General features: G+C 36.0%; 1 protein-coding gene across 1 annotated transcript in view; it reads left to right on the forward strand.

The window, feature by feature from the left end:
- LOC137210719 (CUB and sushi domain-containing protein 3) overlaps positions 1-20363 on the forward strand; it is a 705705-nt gene that overhangs the window by 290730 nt on the left and 394612 nt on the right. The window contains exons 12-13 of the mRNA XM_067712783.1: positions 15071-15258; positions 18192-18380. Of these exons, the coding sequence (XP_067568884.1) occupies positions 15071-15258; positions 18192-18380 (377 nt within the window). The remainder of the gene's footprint in view (positions 1-15070; positions 15259-18191; positions 18381-20363) is intronic.

Here is a 20363-nt window from a genome sequence, read left to right on the forward strand (position 1 = left end):
TGTGAAAAATGCCATCGGTAGTTTGGTAGGAATTTCATTGAATCTGTAGATTGCTTTGGGTTGTAGAGTCATTTTCACAGTGTTGATTCTTTCAATCCAAGAACATGGTATATCTCTACATCTGTTTGTATAATCTTTAATTTCTTTCATCAGTGTCTTATAGTTTTATGCATATAGGTCTTTTGTCTCCTTAGGTAGGTTTATTCCTAGATACACTATTCTTTTTGTTGCAATGGTAAATGGGAGTGTTTCCTTAATTTCTCTTGCATATTTTTCATCATTAGTATATAAGAATGCAAGAGATTTCTTTGCATTAATTTTGTATCCTGCTACTTTACCAAATTAATTGATTAGCTTTAGTAGTTTTCTGGTAGCATGTTTAGGATTCTGTATTTATAATATCATATCATCTGCAAACAGTGACAGTTTTACTTCTTCTTTCCCGATTTGGATTCCTTTTATTTCTTCTTCTTCTCTGATTGCTGTGGCTAAAACTTCCAAAACTATGTTGAATAATAGTGGTGAGAATGGGCATGCTTGTCTTTGTTCCTGATTTTAAAGGAAACGGTTTCAGTTTTTCACCATTGAGAATGATGTTGGCTCTGGGTTTGTCATACATGGCCTTTATTATGTTGAGGTAAGTTCCCTCTATGCCTACTTTCTGGAGAGTTTTTATCATAAATGGGTGTTGAATTTTGTCAAAATTTTTTTCCTGCATCTATTGAGATAATCATATCGTTTTTCTCCTTCAGTTTGTTAATACGGTTTATCACATTGATTGATTTGCATATATTGAAGAATCTTTGCATTCTTGGGATAAACCCCACTTGATCATAGTGTATGATCCTTTTAATGTGCTGTTCGATTCTGTTTGCTAGTATTTTTATGAGGATTTTTGCATCTATGTTCATCAGTGATATTGGTCTGTAGTTTTCTTTTTTTGTGATCTCTTTTTCTGGTTTTGGTATCAGGGTGATGGTGGCCTCGTAGAATGAGTTTAAGGGTGTTCCTTCCTCTGCTATATTTTGGAAGAGTTTGAGAAGGATAGGTGTTATCTCTTCTCTAAATGTTTGATAGAATTCACATGCGAAGCCATCTTGTCCTGGTCTTTTGTTTGTTGGAACGTTTTTAATCACAGTCTCAATTTCAGTGCTTCTGATTCGTCTGTTTATATTTTCTGTTTCTTCCTGGTTTAGTCTCAGAAGGTTGTGCTTTTCTGAGAATGTGTCCATTTCTTCCAGGTTGTCATTTTATTGGCATAGAGTTACTTGTAGTAATCCCTTATGACTCTTTGTATTTCTGCATTGTCAGTTGTTAGTTCTTCTTTTTCATTTCTAATTCTACTGATTTGAGTCTTCTCCCTTTTTTTCTTCATGAGCCTGGCTAATGGTTTATCGGTTTTGCGTATCTTCTCAAAGAACCAGCTTTTAGTTTTATTGATCTTTGCTACTGTTTCGTTCATTTCTTCTTCATTTATTTTTGATCTGATCTTTATGATTTCTTTCCTTCTGCTAACTTTGTGGGTTTTTTGTTATTTTTATAACTGCTTTAGGTGAGGTTAGGTTGTTTATTTTTTTTGATTCTTGAGGTAGGATTGCATTGCTATAAGCTTCCCTCTTAGAACTGCTTTTGCTGAGTCCCATAGGTTTGGGGACATCGTGTTTTTATTGTCATTTGTTTCTAGATAGGTTTGATATCCTCTTTGATTTTATCAGTGATCTCTTGGTAATTTAGTAGTGTATTGTTTAGCCACCATGTGTTTGTATTTTTTACAGTTTTTTTCCTATAATTGATATCTAGCCTCATAGCATTGTGGTCAGAAAAGATACTTGATACGATTTCAATTTTCTTAAATTTACCAAGGCCTGATTTGTGACCCTATATATGCTCTTGGGCTTCCCTGGTGGCACCGTGGTTGAGAGTCCACCTGCCAATGCAGGGGACACGGGTTCGTGCCCCAGTCCGGGAAGAACCCACATCCGCAGAACGGCTGGGCCCGTGAGCCATGGCCGCTTATCCTGCGCGTCTGGAGCCTGTGCTCCACAATGGGAGAGGCCACAACAGTGAGAGGCCCGTGTACAGCAAAAAAAATAAAAATAAAAATAAAAAATAAAAAAAATATATATATATATGTATATATGCTCTCTCCTGGGGAATGTTCCATGAGCACTTGACAAGAAAGTGTATTCTGTTGTTTTTGGATGGAATGTCCTATAAATATCAGTTAAGTCCACCTTGTTTAATGTGTCATTTAAAGCTTGTGTTTCCTTATCTATTTTCATTTTGGTTGATACCTCCATTAGTGAAAGTGGGATGTTAAAGTCCCCTACTATTATTGTGTTACTGTCCATTTCCCCTTTTATGGCTGTTAGCATTTGCCTTATGTATTGAGGTGCTTCTATATTGGGTGCATAAATATTTACAGTTGTTATATCTTCTTCCTGGATTTATCCCTTGATCATTATGTACTGTCCTTCTTTGTCTCTTGTAATAGTCTTTATTTTAAAGTCTATTTTGTCTGATGTGAGAATTGCTACTCCAGCTTTCTTTTGATTTCCATTTGCATGGAATATCTTTTTCCATCCCCTCACTTTCAGTCTGAATGTGTCCCTAGGTCAGAAATGGGTCTCTTGTAGACAGCATATATACAGGTGTTTTTTTTTTGTATCCATTCATGGAGTCTATGTCTCTGGTTGGAGCATTTAATCCATTTACATTTAAGGTAGTGATTGATATGTATGTTCTTATTACCATTTTTAAAATTGTTTTGGGTTTGTTTTTGTAGGTCTTTTCCTCTCTTGTGTTTCCTGCCTGGAAAAGTTCCTTTAGCATTTGTTTTAAAGCTGGTTTGGTGGTGCTGAATTCTCTTAACTTTTACTTGTCTGTAAAGGTTATAATTTCTGCATCAAATCTGAATGAGATCCTTGCTGGGTAGAGTAATCTTGGTTGTAGGTTTTTCCCTTTCATCACTTTCAGTATGTCCTGTCACTCCCTTCTGGCTTGCAGAGTTTCTGCTGAACGATCAGCTGTTAACCTTATGAGGATTCCCTTGTATGTTATTTGTTGCTTTTCCCTTGCTGCTTTTAATATTGTTTCTTTGTATTTAATTTTTGATAGTTGATTACTATGTGTCTCGGCATGTTTCTCCTTGGATTTATCCTATATGGGACTTTCTGCACTTCCTGCCTTGATTGACTATTTCCTTTCCCATATTAGGGAAGTTTTCAACTATAATCTCTTCAAATATTTTCTCAGTCCCTTTCTTTTTCTCTTCTTCTGGGACCCCTATAATTATAATCTTGGTACGTTTAATGCTGTCCCAGAGGTCTCTGATACTATCCTCAATTCTTTTCAATCTTTTCTTAATTTCCACTATTTTATCTTCCAGATTACTTATCCATTCTTCTGCCTCAGTTGTTCTACTATTGATACCTTCTAGAGAATTTTTAATTTCATTTATTGTGTTGTTCATCATTATTTGTTTGCTCTTTAGCTCTTCTAGATCCTTATTAAACGTTTCTTGTATTTTCTCCATTCTATTTCCAAGATTTTGGATCATCTTTACTCTCATTACTCTGAATTCTTTTTCAAGTAGACTGCCTATTTCCTATTCATTTTTTTGGTCTCGTGGGTCTTTATCTTGCTCCTTCATGTACTGCATATTCCTCTGTCTTCCCATTTTTCTTAACTTACTGTGTTTGGGGTCTCCTTTTCGCAGGCTGCAGGTTTGTAGTTCCTGTTGTTTTTGGTGTCTGCCCACTGTGGGTATGTTTGATTCAGTGGGTTGTGTAGGCTTCCTGGTGGAGGGAACTGGTGCCTGTGTTCTGTTGGATGAGGCTGGAGTTTGTTTTTCTGGTGGGCAGGACCACATCCAGTGGTGTGTTTTGGTGTGCCTGTGAACTTAGTATGATTTTAGGCAGCCTTTCTGCTAATGGGTGGGGTTGTGTTCCTGTCTTGCTAGTCGTTTGGCATGGGGTGTCCAGTGCTGGAGCTTGCTGGCCACTGGGTGGAGCTGGGTCTTAGCATTGAAACAGAGATCTCTTGGGAGAGCTCTCGCCAATTTATTTTACTTGGGACCAAAGGGTCTCTTGTGGTCCAATGTCCTGAACTCGGCTCTCCCACCTCAGAGCTTCAGGCCTGACACCCAGCTGGAACACCAAGACCCTGTCAGCCACACGACTCAGTCTGCCGTCCTGTCACGAAATCACCTGAGGTCCAGGCGTCCTGTCAATGTCTCCTCTCCTTGGGTCCCAGAGACACCTTAGGGGCCACCTCCTGTCAGGGGCTTCCAGGTCAGGTGCAGTCGCCTGAGGGCTGGGCGTCGTATCTGAGTCATGCAGGACGCTGAGCACTAGCCTTCTCTGCACCAGAGCGTAGCGTTTGGGGCTTTGGCTGGCGTCTGTGGCCCAGGTTACTGCTTCCACCCAGGTTTACATGTGGGCCTCAGGTTTACAACTTCAGGATTCTCCAAACTTTTTTCTTTTCCTCTGTGCTCAGTCTAGTTCCACTTGGTCATAGGGGGCTGCGTTCAGAGGCCTCGCCCCCTGCACTAAGACCAGAGTTTCTCGTGGGCACAAAAGCATTTCTTTCCAGTTCTTGAAGATTGGCTCTATTAGGTCACTCTTCTGATTTTCAGCAAGGCTACTCACTGCTCCAGTAGACAGCTCATTCCAGCCATTTTTATAAGATGCAATGCTAGAGAGAAAAACCTTTTAATCTCTATGCATATGGTTTACCTAGTACTTTTTTCTCTGCCACTTTCTTATTCTCTTATCTGTTTCCTGAGACACAGATCTTTTAAATTAGGCTGGAAGCAAGAGAGTCAAATTGAAAAGTGATTTTCACTGTTAGGGTTTGTGCAGAGCAACAGAAAACAGTTCTGTACATTGAACCATAACAGGCCTGGGGTGAGAAATGATTCTCAGAGTCCAAAGATTTTGGCTTCTCCCATTAGCATCACTGAATAGGACTTGTCAACTGTGCCTCTTTTCTTAATCCCTAAATTACGTGCTCAAGTATATTACAAATCTCCTAGCTCCTTCACTTCCTTGATACCAATAATTTTTTTTTCAGCTGTTCCTTGTTAATTAGTCCAAACACTGGAAGAATCAAGAGTTAGAATGCTTTATGTATTTATTGATGGTATTTTCACTAACTTAGACAAGGCACAGCTGTTTCAGTATATTTCTTTTGAATCATACTTTCTGTGACTAAGATAAATAAAGTCCCAAATTCTTTTAAATGTTCTAAACAGAAATGTTTGTTTGGGGGTTTGAATCCTCCATCTGCCCTTCACACACACACAAGCCCATAAGATTCTTGAGTTTGAGCTATTTGAAGGGAAAATTATTTTAAAATCTTCCATTTCTTTTTTATCTAAAGACCCTTAAGGGTGTGAGATATTGCTTTAGGGCTGCCCATACTCTATGTGCTCTGTCAGAAACTGTTTTGTTTAAAGTAATTCACATTTAAAAACAGCTGTTATGTGGTTAGAAGTAGCTCTGTAGCAAAACAATGAGCAACAATGTTCATCAAGTTAAAAATTATAAATGAGAATTTTATCCATTAGGTGGTATCATAAAATAGTCACTTTGAAATCAGAAATATGTACATCTAACACCTCCTTATTTAGTGACCTTATAATATCTTGGTGCTTCATTTCCCCCTTAAGATTGTTTTGAGAAAAAGATATCATCTTTAAAGTATCCATCAAGAATTATGTTCTTAAAAAAACTAGTTCCCTTCTGATTTCCAGCCGAGCTCTTATAAGTACACTGGTTGCGAACTCTTTAATAGTTCCTCTCATCCTGAGAATATTTTTTTTATAGAAGTTATTTCCAAATAATGGATTGTATTTATTGCAGAGTAACATCATTTGCTTTCTACTATTCATGAATAACCTAAATTAATTAGGTTGAAAATGAAATTTAAAAAATTAGATAATATAATTAAGGTGGCTACATAGCTATTTTGCAGGGTTTTTTTATATTCTCAAATGTCATGATTGCTTAGAATTAATCTACAGAAAAAAACCCACTAAAAACGTTACAAATATATTAGCCATTAGTTGGCTTCTTGAGATTATCTCAAGTAGCTTAAGTCAATAAAATCTTAAGAATTACAATTTCCTATCAAATGCACAACAAAATAACAACACCACCAATGGACATTTGTGTTTTCATTGTTTATCTCTTCTTAACATAGCCAAATTGTTGTCTTATTCTCAGATTTGCAGAGGAATTTTTGCTTTGTTTCTTCCCTCACTTCTTAAAGTTTCTCATTATATGGCAGCTCCTAACTGAATTCATTTTACTAGTAATAATCCTAAACCTGTCTTTCTAGTCACTTTCCTGTCCTTATCTCCTTGTTCACAAGCTATCAGTATCAGTCTTCCTGAGTGCAGCTTTTAAAATGAGAACTATTTCAGTTTAGTCAGGATGGTTTTGGATTACACAAAGAACATTTTAAAAGACACCAGAAATTGAGTAAGAATAGATTCAATTTCATTTTTAATATCATCTAGTGGTTCCATAACATTCGTTTATGATAAACAATAATGTCATAAACAAATGAACACTAGATTGAGGCAATTCATGAGAAATTTGTACAACTATCTTAAAATACAAAGTGAAAGAGATTCAAATTATTGTGTAACTCTATTCCATTTCCCCTGTTATTATAATGTATTTTTATTGTTCCTTGAGGCAAATCTGTGAGGATTTTCTTTTCAAAGATTCACTCCTACTGAACAGTGTTCTCTGTATCACCATTTAATGTTGCTATTCTATTAAGAATTAAGTCTCTTTATGTTTCAGTTCAAAGTAATCCCTGACTCTTCTGTGCACTTTAATTTGGTTGTTATCAACTGACTAGCTATCAAAGTGAAACTCCAATTTCAATACTACAATAGGGGGGAGATTGGTTCAAGATAGCAGAGAAGGATGTGCTCTCACTCCCTTTTATAAGAACGCCAGAATCACAACTAACTGCTGAAAATAATCAACAGGAAGACACTGGAACTCACCAAAAAAGATACCCCACATCCAGAGGAGAAGCCACAATGAGACAGTAGGAGGGGCACAATCACAATAAAATCAAATCCCATAACTGCTGGGTGGGTGACTCACAAACTGGAGAACACTTATACCACAGAAGTCCATCCACTGGAGTGAAAGTTCTGAGCCCCACATCAGGCTTCCCAATCTAGGGATCCAGCAATGGGAGAAGGAATTCCTAGAGTATCAGACTTTGAAGGCTAGCAGGAATTGATTGCAGGACTTCAACAGGACTGGGGGAAACACAGACTCCATTCTTGGAGGGCACATACAAAGTAGTGTGCTCATCAGGACCCAGGGGAAGGAACAGTGACGCCATAGGAGACTGAACCAGACCTACCTGCTAGTGTTGGAGGGTCTCCTGCAGGCATGGGGGCTGGCTGTGTGTCACCATGAGGGCAAGGACACTGGCAGGAGAAGTTCTGGGAAGTACTCTTTGGCGTGAGCCCTCCCAGAGTCTGCCATTAGCCCCAACAAAGAGCCCGGTTAGGCTTCAGTGTTGGGTCACCTCAGACCAAACAACCAACAGGGAGGGAACCCAGCCCCATCCATCAGCAGACAAGTAGATTAAAGTTTTACTGAGCTCTGCCCACCAAAGCAACAGCCAGCTCTACCCACCACCAGTCCCTTCCATCGGGAAACTTGCACAAGCCTCTTAGATAACCTCATCCACCAGAGGGCAGCCAGCAGAAGCAAGAAGATCTAGAATCCTGCAGCCTGTGGAACAAAACCTACATTCACAGAAAGACAGACAATATGAAAAGGCAGAGGGCTACATACCAGGTGAAGGAACAAGGTAAAACCCCAGAAAAACAACTAAATGCAGTGGAGATAGGCAACCTTCCAGAAAAAGAATTCAGAATAATGATACTGAAGATGATCCAGGAAAGAGAATGGAGGCAAATATCGAGAAGATGCAAGAAATGTTTAACAAAGATCTAGAAGAATTAAAGAACAAACAAACAGAGATGAACAACACAATAACTGAAATGAAAAATACATGAGAAGGAATCAATAGCAGAATAACTGAGGCAGAAGAACGGATAAGTGACCTGGAAGACAGAATGGTGGAATTCACTGCTGTGGAACAGAATAAAGAAAAAAGAATGAAAAGAAATGAAGAGAGCCTCAGACACTTCTGGGACAACATTAAACACAACAGCATTCACATTAAAGGGGTCCCAGAAGGAGAAGAAAGGACCAGAGAAAATACTTGAAGAGATTATAGTCGAAAACTTCCCTAACATGGGAAAGGAAATAGCCACCCAAGTCCAGGAAGTTCAGAGAGTCCCATACAGGATAAACCCAAGGAGAAACATGCTGAGACACATAGTAATCAAATTGGCAGAAATTAAAGACAAAGAAAAATTATTGAAAACAGCAAGGGAAAAATGACAAATAACATACAAGGGAACTCCCATAAGGTTTACACCTGATTTCTCAGCAGAAACTCTACAAGCCAGATGGGAGTGGCATGATGTACTTAAAGTGATGAAAGGGAAGAACCTTCAACCAAGGTTACTCTACCCAGCAAGGATCGCATTCAGATTCAACAGAGAAATCAAAAGCTTTGCAGACAAGCTAAAGCTAAGAGAATTCAGCACAACCAAATGAGCTCTACAACAAATGCTAAAGGAACTTCTCTAAGTGGGAAACACAAGAGAAGAAAAGGACCTAAAAAAGCAAACCCAAAACAATTAAGTAAATGGTAATAGGAACATACACATCAAGAATTACCTTAAATGTGAATGGATTAAATGCTCCAACCAAAAGACACAGGCTTGCTGAATGGATACAAAAACAAGACCCATTAATATGCTGTCTACAATAGACCCACTTCAGACCTAGGGACACATTCAGACTGAAAGTGAGGGGATGGAAAAAGATATTCCATGCAAATGGAAATCCAAAGAAAGCTGGAGTAGCAAGAATCATATCAGTTAAAATAGACTTTAAAATAAAGACTGTTACAAGAGACAAGGAAGGACATTACATAATGATCAATGTGTCAATCCAAGAAGATATAAAAATTATAAATATATATGCACCCAACATAAGAGCACCTCAATACATAAGGCAACTGCTGACAGCTATAAAAGAGGAAATCGACAGTAACACAATAATAGTGGGGGATTTTAACACCTCACTTACACCAATGGAAAGGTCATCCAAGCAGAAAATTGAAAAGGAAACACAAGGGCTTCCCTGGTGGCGCAGTGGTTGAGAGTCCGCCTGCCGATGCAGGGGACACGGGTTCGTGCCCCGGTCCGGGAAGATCCCACATGCTGCGGAGAGGCTGGGCCAGTGAGCCATGGCCGCTGAGCCTGGGCATCCAGAGCCTGTGCTCCGCAATGGGAGAGGCCACAACAGTGAGAGGCCCATGAACTGTGAAAAAAAAAAAAAAAAAAGGAAACACAGGCTTTAAATGACACAATAGACCAGATAGATTTAATTGATATTTATAGGAAATTCCATCCAAAAACAGCATATTACACTTTCTTCTCAAGTGTGCATGGAAATTCTCCAGCATAGATCACATCTTGTGTCACAAATAAAGCCTCAGTAAATTTAAAAAAATTGAAATCATATCAAGCATCTTTTCTGACCACAACGCTATGAGATTAGAAATAAATTACAGGAAAAAAAAACGTTAAAAGCACAAACACATGGAGGCTAAACAATACGTTACTAAATAACCAAGAGATCACTGAAGAAATCAAAGAGGAAATCAAAAAATACCTAGAGAAAAATGACAATGAAAACACATCAATACAAAACCTATGAGATGCAGCAAAAGCAGTTCTAAGAGGGAAGTTTATAGCCATACAAGCCTACCTCAAAAAATAAGAAAAATCACAAATAAACAATTAACATTACACCTAAAGGAACCAGAGAAAGAAGAACAAAGAAAATCCAAAGTTAGCAGAAGGAAAGAAATCATCAGTTTCAGAGCAGAAATAAATGAAATAGAAGCAAAAATACAATAGCAAAGATCAATAAAACTAAAACCTGGTTCTTTGAGAAGATAAACAAAACTGATAAACCCATAGCCAGACTCATCAAGAAAAAGAGGGAGAGGACTCAAATTAATAAAATTAGAAATGAAAAAGGAGAAATCACAACTGACACTGCAGAAATATAAAAGATTATAAGAGATTACTACAAGCAACTCTGTGCCAATAAAATGGACAACGTGGAAGAAATGGACAAATTCTTAGAAATGTATAACCTTCCAAGACTGAACCAGGAAGGAATAGAAAATATGAACAGACCAATCAGAAGTAATGAAATTGAAACTGTTATTAAAAATCTTCCAACAAACAAAAGTCCAGGACCAGATGGTTTCACAGGTGAATTCTATCAATCATTTAGACAAGAGCTAACACCTAGCCTTCTCAAACTCTTCCAAAAAATTGCAGAGGAAGGAATACTCCCAAACTCATTCTGTGAGTCCACCATCACCCTGGTAACAAAACAAGACATAGATACTACAAAAAAAAGAAAATTGTAAACCAGTATGACTGATGACGATAGGTGCAATAATCCTCAACAAAATACTAGCAAACAGAATCCAACAAGACATTAAAAGGATCATACACCATGATCAATTGGGATTCATCACAGGGATGCAAGGATTCTTCAATATACGCAAATCAATCAATGTGATACACCATATTAACAAATTGAAGAATAAAAACCACATGATCATCTCAATAGATGCAGAAAAAGCTTTTGACAAAATTCAACACCCATTGATGATAAAAAACTCTCCAGAAAGTGGGCATATAGGGAACCTACCTCAACATAATAAAGGCGATATACGACAAACCCACAGCAAACATCATTCTAAATTGTGAAAAACTGAAAACATTTCCTCTAAGATCAGGAACAAGACAAAGATGTCCACTCTCACCACTATGATTCAACATTGTTTTGGAGGTCCAAGCCACGGCAATCAGAGAAGAAAAAGAAATAAAAGGAATCCAAAGTGGAAAAGGAGAAGTAAAACTGTCACTGTTTGCAGATGACATGATGATACTATACATAGAGAATGCTAAAGATGCCACCAGAAAACTACTAGAGGTAATCAATGAATGTGGTAAAGTTACAGGATACAAAATTAATGCATAGAATTCTCTTGCATTCCTATACACTATGGATGAAAAATATGAAAGAGAAATTAAGGAATCACTCCCATTTACCATTGCAACAAAAAGAATAAAATACCTAGGAATCTACGTAAGGAGACAAAAGACCTATATGCATAAAACTATAAGGCACTGATGAAAGAAATTAAAGATTATACAAACAGATGTAGAGATATACCATGTTCTTGTATTGGAAGAATCAATTTTGTGAAAATGACTATACTACCCAAAGCAATCTACAGATTCAATGCAATCTCTATCAAATTACCAATGGCATTTTTCACAAAACTAGAACAAACAATCTTAAAATTTGTATGGAGACACAGAAGACCCTGAATAGCCAAAGCAGTCTTGAGGGGAAAAAATGGAGCTGGAACAATGAGACTCGCTGACTTCAGACTATACTACAAAGCTACAGTAATCAAGACAATATGTTACTGGCACAAAAAGAGAAATATAAATCAATGGAACAGGATAGAAAGCCCAGAGATAAACCCACACACCTATGGTAAACTAATCTATGACAAAGGAGGCAGGTATATACAATGGAGAAAAGACAGTCTCTTCAATAATTGGTGCTGGGAAAATTGGACAGCTACATGTAAAAGAATGAAATTAGAACACTCCTTTACACCATACACAAAGTAAACTCAAAATGGATTAGAGACCTAAATGTAAGACCAGACACTAAAACTCTTAGAGGAAAACATAGGCAGAATACTCTTTGACATAAATCACAGCAAGATCTTTTTTGATCTACCTGGTAGAGTAATGGAGATAAAAACAAAAATAAACAAATGGGACCTAATGAAACTTAAAAGCTTTTGCAAAGCAAAGGAAACTGCAAACAAGACGAAAAGACAACCTTCAGAATGGGAGAAAATGTTTACAGACTAATCAGCGGACAAAGGATTAATCTCCAAAATATATAAGCAGCTCATGCAGCTCAACATTAAAAAAAAAAAAAAACCCAATCAGAAAATGGGCAGAAGACATAAATAGACATTTCTACAAAGGGGACATACAGATGGCCAAGAAGCACATGAAAAGCTGCTCAACATCACTAGTTATTAGAGAAATGCAAATCAAAACTACAATGAGGTATCACCTCACACCAGTTAGAATGGGCATCATCAGAAAACCTACAAGCAAGAAATGCTGGAGAGGGTGTGAGAAAAGGGAACACTCTTGCACTGTTGGTGGGAATGTAAATTGTTACAGCCACTATGGAGAACAGTATGGACGTTCCTTAAAAAACTAAAAATAGAATTACCATATGACCCAACCATCCCACTCCTGGGCATATACCCAGAGAAAACCGTAATTCAAAAAGACACATGCACCCCAATGTTCATTGCTTCGCTATTTACAATAGCCAGATCATGGAATCAACCTAAATGCCCATCGACAGACGAATGGATTAAAAAGTTGTGGTACATATATACAATGGAATATTACTCAGCCATAAAAAGGAACGAACTTGGGTCATTTGTAGAGACGTGTATGAATCTAGAGACTGTCATACAGAATGAAGTAAGTTGGAAAGAGTAAAACAAATACCGCATATTAGCACATATATGTGGAGCCTAGAAAAATGGTACAGATGAACCAGTTTGCAGGGCAGAAATAGAGACACAGATGTAGAGAACGAACGTGTGGACACCAAGGGAGGAAGTGGTGGGGGGTGGGGGGGTGGTGTAATTAATTGGGCGATTGGGATTGACATGTATACACTATGTATAAAATGGATGACTAATAGGAACCTGCTGTATAAAAGTTAAAAAAAAAACTCCTAGGGCTTCCCTGGTGGCTCAGTGGTTGAGAGTCTGCCTGCCGATGCAGGGGACAGGGCTTCGTGCCCCGGTCTGGGAGGATCCCACATACCGTGGAGCAGCTGGGCCCGTGAGCCATGGCCGCTGAGCCTGCGCGTCTGGAGCCTGTGCTCCTCAACGGGAGAGGCCACAACAGTGAGAGGCCTGTGGACAGCAAAAAAAAAAAAAAAAAACTCCTAAAAAAAAAATCTTTTGTATATGTATTGTTATATATATATATATATATATATATATATATATATATATATATATATATATATATATATATACACACACACACACACTACAATAGACTGACTACCAAACAATCAAATAATGGATTCACAATGCGTAATTGCCTGATCATTTTTTTAAAGGAAATAGTGTATTCCTATACATTTACTACTCTAAATCATATTATTGGAAAAGTTATTTTTAGACAAATACAATATATTCCAGGTTGCAAAATAAAGAGTAAGATAAACTTATGAATTTCATTCATTTTACTAAGTCTTGCTTATTTCCTTTGTCTTTCTTAAATAGCATTATACATTTTGACTACTTTTGTGCCATGTTTATATTCATATTGGAGATTTTATAATGAAATAAAGTTTCTAATTTTTAAATGTTTCTTTCAATTTTTTTTACCAGGTTTTGAGTTTTATTTGTTTTAGTTTTATTTTTCTGAGTAATAATGTAGTTTAATCTTGTAATACTGGAAAAGACTGGTAGGTATGATAAAGTTATTATCTGAAAATTGGTGGACATTTCAAGTTATAATTATTTTTAAAAGTGTACTGAATATAACTAGTTGCCAAAAAATGTGTTGGAAGATATATTCTAAAAGGGTGAAAATGCATGGTTAGTACTGAAGTATCCAAGCATACTGAGTGCTTTTTTGATAAAATTGATAACAGCCCTAGAGAAAAGAAAGTATTGTTTTCTTTAAAATACATTCATTCTTGCATTTATCCAATAAGTACTTACTGAGTGTCTACTATATGCAAAACATCAACAAAAGCAGAAACTGTCTGATCTCATGGAGCTTATAGACTCTTAACGGAGACAGCTGTCAAACAAGCAAACAACTGTGATTAGTGTCACAAAAGGCACAATAAATTGTGGCAATATAGTAAAACTAACCTACATTGTGAGGTCAGGGAAGGGCTTCCTGTGGACCAATTTAAGCTGAAAGCTGAAATATGTATAGGAAAACCTTGGTGAAGGCAGGAATAGAATGTTCTGGGCTGCAGTTTCATTATGGGAAGTGAGTAAGATGCTCAACTATTCATGATTCCACGTAGATGTTTTTTCCCCCAACTAAGATTTCTGATCCAGATTCAGACTGTGGTATACTCTTGAAGTGCAAGGAAGGAATGCAAAATTTTATTTTATTATGGATATGTTATACATGTTAAAAGTAGCTCTGTGTTGAATACAATTTATAAAACAATTGTATCTTTTAAAAAATTGAAAACAATAGCAGCAACAACAGCCAAAAATCTAAATAAAAATTGTATAAAAAATGTAATGGCCAAAAGAGATTTATCAAAAATAAAACAACTATATGAAGCAGAGGTGAGATTTGAAGTATACTGTTAAGATGAAATTCTGATGATCTGATTGAAGATAAATAAGTATACTGTTAAGATGAAATTCTGATGATCTAATTGAAGATTGAAAATGAATACATAGTTTTCCATAGAAATGAGGAAAGCAAAAGAAAGATGACTCCAAAAACATGCTTGGTTAATGAAAAGGCTATTTATTTACTGAAGGTAATCTGTAACATTTGAAAGAAATCTTACTTGTGAACAACAAGTATGTACTCATACTTTTTAAATGAAAATTGTCCATAGGAGTAAGAGCTTATAACTTTGGTATTCTTAAATGGTGGGGCCTTAAATGATATATAAGATATTAGAAAAGCTTAAGAAAATTGTATATAAAGCTGGTAAAAATTATAAATAATAAGTTAAATAGCAATCTAAAGTGTTATTTTCCTATACAGTGTTATTCTAATAAATATATTTTCACATATGTCTCTTAACCGTAGATTTCAGACTGAACTGAATTATGATGTTCTGGAAGTTCATGATGGGCCAAATCTTCTGTCACCCTTGCTTGGATCTTACAATGGCACACAGGTGCCCCAGTTTCTATTTAGTAGCAGTAATTTTATATACCTTCTATTTACAACAGACAATAGCCGTTCTAATAATGGTTTCAAGATTCATTATGAAAGTAAGTAATGCCAACATGTTTTTTGATCTCCTTACTCTGTTTTCCATACTTTTGGTATTACCATTGTATCATTAAGAGAACTAGGAGATTTATTAAAGAAAAGAAGATCAAAGCTTTCCTTGACCTATGAGAATGCTAATAGGTTACAAGGTATGTGTTTTAGTAAATCCTGTATTAGATTTTTTCCAACAATATCTATGTAATATCATTATGAAGGGAAATACTAAGGAAACGTCAGAAATAGCAAATAAAAAAATCTTTAAAAATGAGTTCATATAATCGTTATTTGTGCTGAAAAGCCAACAATAGGCAGTAAATGGCAGTCTAAGATGTATATGAACATTGACAAATTCTTTTAGCATTTACTTCATAAATTCAATCATACTTTTATATTTTATTCATACTCATTGCATACATTTCCATTAAAAATATTCAATTTTATTATTTTGTATGAAGTATTGAAAATTATATTAACAGTGAAAAGTAAAATACATACTCATATATATGCAGCTATGGCTAACATAACTAGCCAAAGGCTATATATTAAAACAGGCTCTAATTCACAGTGTTGGAATCAGTTTAGAATAATTTCACTTAAAATACTTTTTGTTTAAGAAGTCTAAAATATGTCTGATTTTTTTAAAACTTGATGCTGGTATATGCATAGAAACGAGTCTCTGTTTTGTTTATAAACATCTGACATATTTAAATAAATAAATGTGGTTGTATTGTATATGATGTATGGTTGCATACATATATATAAACTCACATATGCACACATCTAAAATACATTGCCATATATCTTTTCATGAAAAACAGTTTTGGTGAATGTATCTAACAGTACATTTAAGATTACTACAAGATATCTTTATATCAGTTTCAGATAGATATTATATCACTTCTTTTTATATTCAAGTCTCCTATGCCCCCTTCCCCCTCAGGAGAAAATTTCAGCATTTAAAATTTGTAACTTTATATCCCATGTAGGGTGTCTCTATTCAGTAAATCTGGTTGGGCGCATGGGTTTTTAAAATCGTTAATATATATTTATAGCTATTTTCTTTTTAACCTTATTCACAATATCATTTAATTATATTTACTTCCCTTTATATAGAGCTTTGTGGCATGGAAGTATATTTCCTAAACATTATTGTAAAATGCAATGAGAGGATTAACACATGCTTGGGAATTCAAATGAATTTAAAGGACTTTAATTGAGATCTTTAGCATTTATTAGTTAAAGCTGAGTCAGAGTAGTCATTTTTTTAAAAAAAAAATCTATTTCAAAATTAATTTTCACTAGCAATTAATTTGTATCAATATGCTAGAATGGGCAGACACCTTTTTCGTTTTGTCCATTGTTCTATCCTATGCCCGATATATCACATTCAGTCCCATTTCAACCAAGGTATGTGGTTGTAATCATGTTCTCAGACACAGGATTATTTTAAGGATTACGTTAAACCATCATGCAAAGTGTTATTAAAAGTGTGAGGATTTTTAATAAACTGACCCAACAGATTTAGTTCAGATTCTTGCTAAAACTGAACTAAATGGGCTAAGGACAGAGCCCAAGGGTCAGACCTAATCATAAGAAGGACTTGGAGGAGCCTAACAAGTTTAGCTAAGGCAGAGTCTTTATTACAGACAGCAAGTTTGTCACTTATAGGCCCTGGTGAAATAGTCCAAGTTATTATTGAGGGCTAGTGCCTAAATGGTAGAGTGGAGGCTAAGAAATGCTGAGGTTGATGAGAGGTGCAAGACATTGATTTTGGTCAAATCTGGCCAGGAGGCAGTGATTTTCAATTTAAATTTGTTTACAAAAGATCATTTTCTTTCATTTTTATTCTAATTAGTCTTCTGGTTTACTTAGTAACATCTCAAACCCTTTCCTACCAAGAAAACAAATAAAACACTTTTTCTGTTGACACTTTCTTAATAAGTTTCTCAAGCTGAAGGAAACCAAACTATCTTCTTTAAATGAATCATTCACATGCCTCAAAATCATCAGAGTAAAACTTTAATTATTATACTTCTTAAAACATTAAAAATGTATTTGGTGTTTGGTGAATTTGTATTTTAATAGAATCCAGTAAAAGAGAAAACTCGATCTCTCCAGTTGAACCAAAATTTTATGGGAAGGATTTCTTGCAATGCTACCAGTGATTGCACTCTAGAATTTTATTTTATTCCCTGTCTTGGGCACTTTTACCCCTTATGTCTTCCTCTCAAAACAGGAAGATTACAAAAACTGTACCAATAAGATAAGATTATTTATCGTTTACAAAACACATTAAAATAATAAAAGTAACTCAGAATAGACTTTCCTTTTTTTGTTTTAGTACAATCCCTCAACCCCAAGGGGGTTTATTATGTTGTATTTCTTGAAATACAGATGTAATAATGTTTCTTGGATATCTAAATATTACATAAAACAAGACAATGATAAGTGGATGCAGAACAAATCCATAGACACAGATACCAATCTCTGAAGACATATTTAGAGCCTCCTAAAGCAATCAAATGGAGTTTTAATGATAAAACTAATTTCATAGAATTATTTTAATGACGAAATTAGGCAAATTTTGCAAACATTTTAGAGTTTTACCTGGAATATAATAAGTTCAAACATTAATTATTGCTATGATTATTATTGTATATGTGTGTATATATATAATTTATAATACAAAGTTTGATAGATAATTGTACATTTTCAAGTTTTTATATAACTAATGGCCTGATTTTTTGGTCCTTGTGGGTAGGAAATGTCAAAAAATTTGTTAAATAAACTGCTAGTTTTTAAAATAAAGCTATGGGCACATTAATTTATTTGTAAAAATTACCACTCACAATTGTTTGAAGGAATGAGAATCAATTTCAGCAATTTGACTCTCATCAAGCTTACTCTTTTTCATATTCCCTTTGTTTTCCAGGTGTTACAGTGAACACCTATTCTTGCTTGGACCCTGGCATACCTGTACATGGTCATCGCTATGGTCATGATTTCTCCATCGGATCTACTGTTTCATTTAGTTGTGACCCAGGATACAGGCTGAGCCATGAAGAGCCCCTTCTATGTGAGAAAAACCACTGGTGGAGTCATCCACTTCCAACATGTGATGGTAAGAATTCATTCAATATGCAAAATAAACTGATTTATAAACCAAAAAAAAAATCAACATAATCTTGTAAAATGTGAGGCTGAACATAAATATAAGTATTTCATATGTTTAAAAGAATATCTTGAAGTCTGCCAATTTTATGTTATCAAACCATTAATAAAGAAACAAAAGAATTAATATTGATAATCAGCCAGACTTACCCCATGCCTAAGGATGCTATGTGTATTTTTAAAATGTGTTGAGGTAACCATTTTAGGTGCCCATTGTGTGCTTCAGGTCCTTGAAAAAATAGCATTGAAGGTGTCATGTTGGTGTCAGATGAATGCAATGAAGAGATAGAGCATTTACCTCCTGCCTGAAAGGCAACATGTACTAGTCCAAATTTTACCTAGCTACGCAGCACTGTGGCAATGTACCAGACTGCCCTGTGGTGGCAAGTTCCTGGCTATAGAAAATATTATACCAGTGTCCTTACCTCTTCTTTGTTTCTGTGGAGACTAAGTCAGCAATCCTTCATTTTTCAGAAAACACATATGAAAATACAGTGAAAGAAGCTGGTTTCCTATGATGGGGAAGTGCTTGCACACTTGCTTTATAAAAACACACATAATGTAAATCTATTCATTATTTAGTTCTGGGCTTTAATTTTTATTTATAACACTATTCCTAACTTTTATTATTTTGCCAAGTGGAAGATTAAGTTTGTCATTTCATAATTAAATTTTCAAATACTGTCAGTGCCATCATTTTTCTGTAACAGCTTTAGGTCAGTTTGTTTTTTTTGCTTCTTTGTTTGTTTATTTATTTATTTAATTCATTTATTTTTGGCTGTGTTGGGTCTTCGTTGCTGGATGCAGGCTTTCACTAGTTGCAGTGAGCAGCAGCTGCTCTTCGTTGAGGTGCACAGGCTTCTCACCATGGTGTCTTCTCTTGTTGCAGAGCATGGGCTCTAAGTGCAGGCACATAGGCTCAGTAGTTGTGGCTTGCGGGCTCTAAAGCACAGGCTCAGTAGTTGTGGCACATGGGCTTAGTTGCTCTGCGGCATGTGGGATCCTCCAGGACCCATGTCACCTGCATTGGCAGGTGGATTCTTAACCACTGCACCACCAGGGAAGCCCGGTCAATTTGTTTTTATAACGAGGTTTAAAAGAATCATCAGCACTTCTTCCCTGTATTTGGTACAATACCATTTGTAATAGCGTTCTTGTGGTTGTAAGTGACAGAAACCCAACTCTAACTGATTTTAAAAAATGAAAGCAGAATTTGTTGTTCAAAGTTTCAAACTTAGAAAAGGTATGGGTGGCATACTTCTCATTGCTAATTATAATCATGAATTCAAACATTTTCAAGGATATCTCTATTTCCATCTTGGCTTTTCTCTCTCTATTGGCATCATTCTCTTTAACTGCAGCCAGGCTTTTTCCATACGGGAAGTGGAGAATACACTCTCATGAAGATGGAAACATGTAACCTCGTATTTCCAGAATCGGAGGAGGATGAGAGTTCTTCCTTGTTGTTCTAATTAGAAAAATCCCAGGAAAGGTCTCTAATCAGTCCATAATTATACTCGTAACTGTAGAAAAGGAGAAGCACACTTTACGATTGGCTTCTCCAGGTCCTGTGTCCATCCATCCTTGTGGTTGGAGACAAATGATTGTGGTGTAAAGGTACTATGTTTGTCAGGTCCTGGTGAAGCCACATAATTGGCATGAGTAAATTCACCAAAGTAAAACGGTGTGGCGACAATGTTATCAGAAGAAGCAGGAGAATAAAAATAATGTCCAAGTATACCAGCATGCTTAAATATTATTAATAATAAAAGTGAGTGTATCTAGTTTTCCTGGGAGCAACATAGGCCCTCATCATCTCTTGTCAATGCAACTCCAATCAACCTTAAATTCAATATCCAACTACTTCAATCTAACCTCCTTTCTTCACACTAAGGATATCTCATGCTCTATCCCATGTCAAAAGATGCTTAAT

Source organism: Pseudorca crassidens, chromosome 17, assembly GCF_039906515.1.
Source record: "Pseudorca crassidens isolate mPseCra1 chromosome 17, mPseCra1.hap1, whole genome shotgun sequence".
Taxonomy (NCBI): domain Eukaryota; kingdom Metazoa; phylum Chordata; class Mammalia; order Artiodactyla; family Delphinidae; genus Pseudorca; species Pseudorca crassidens.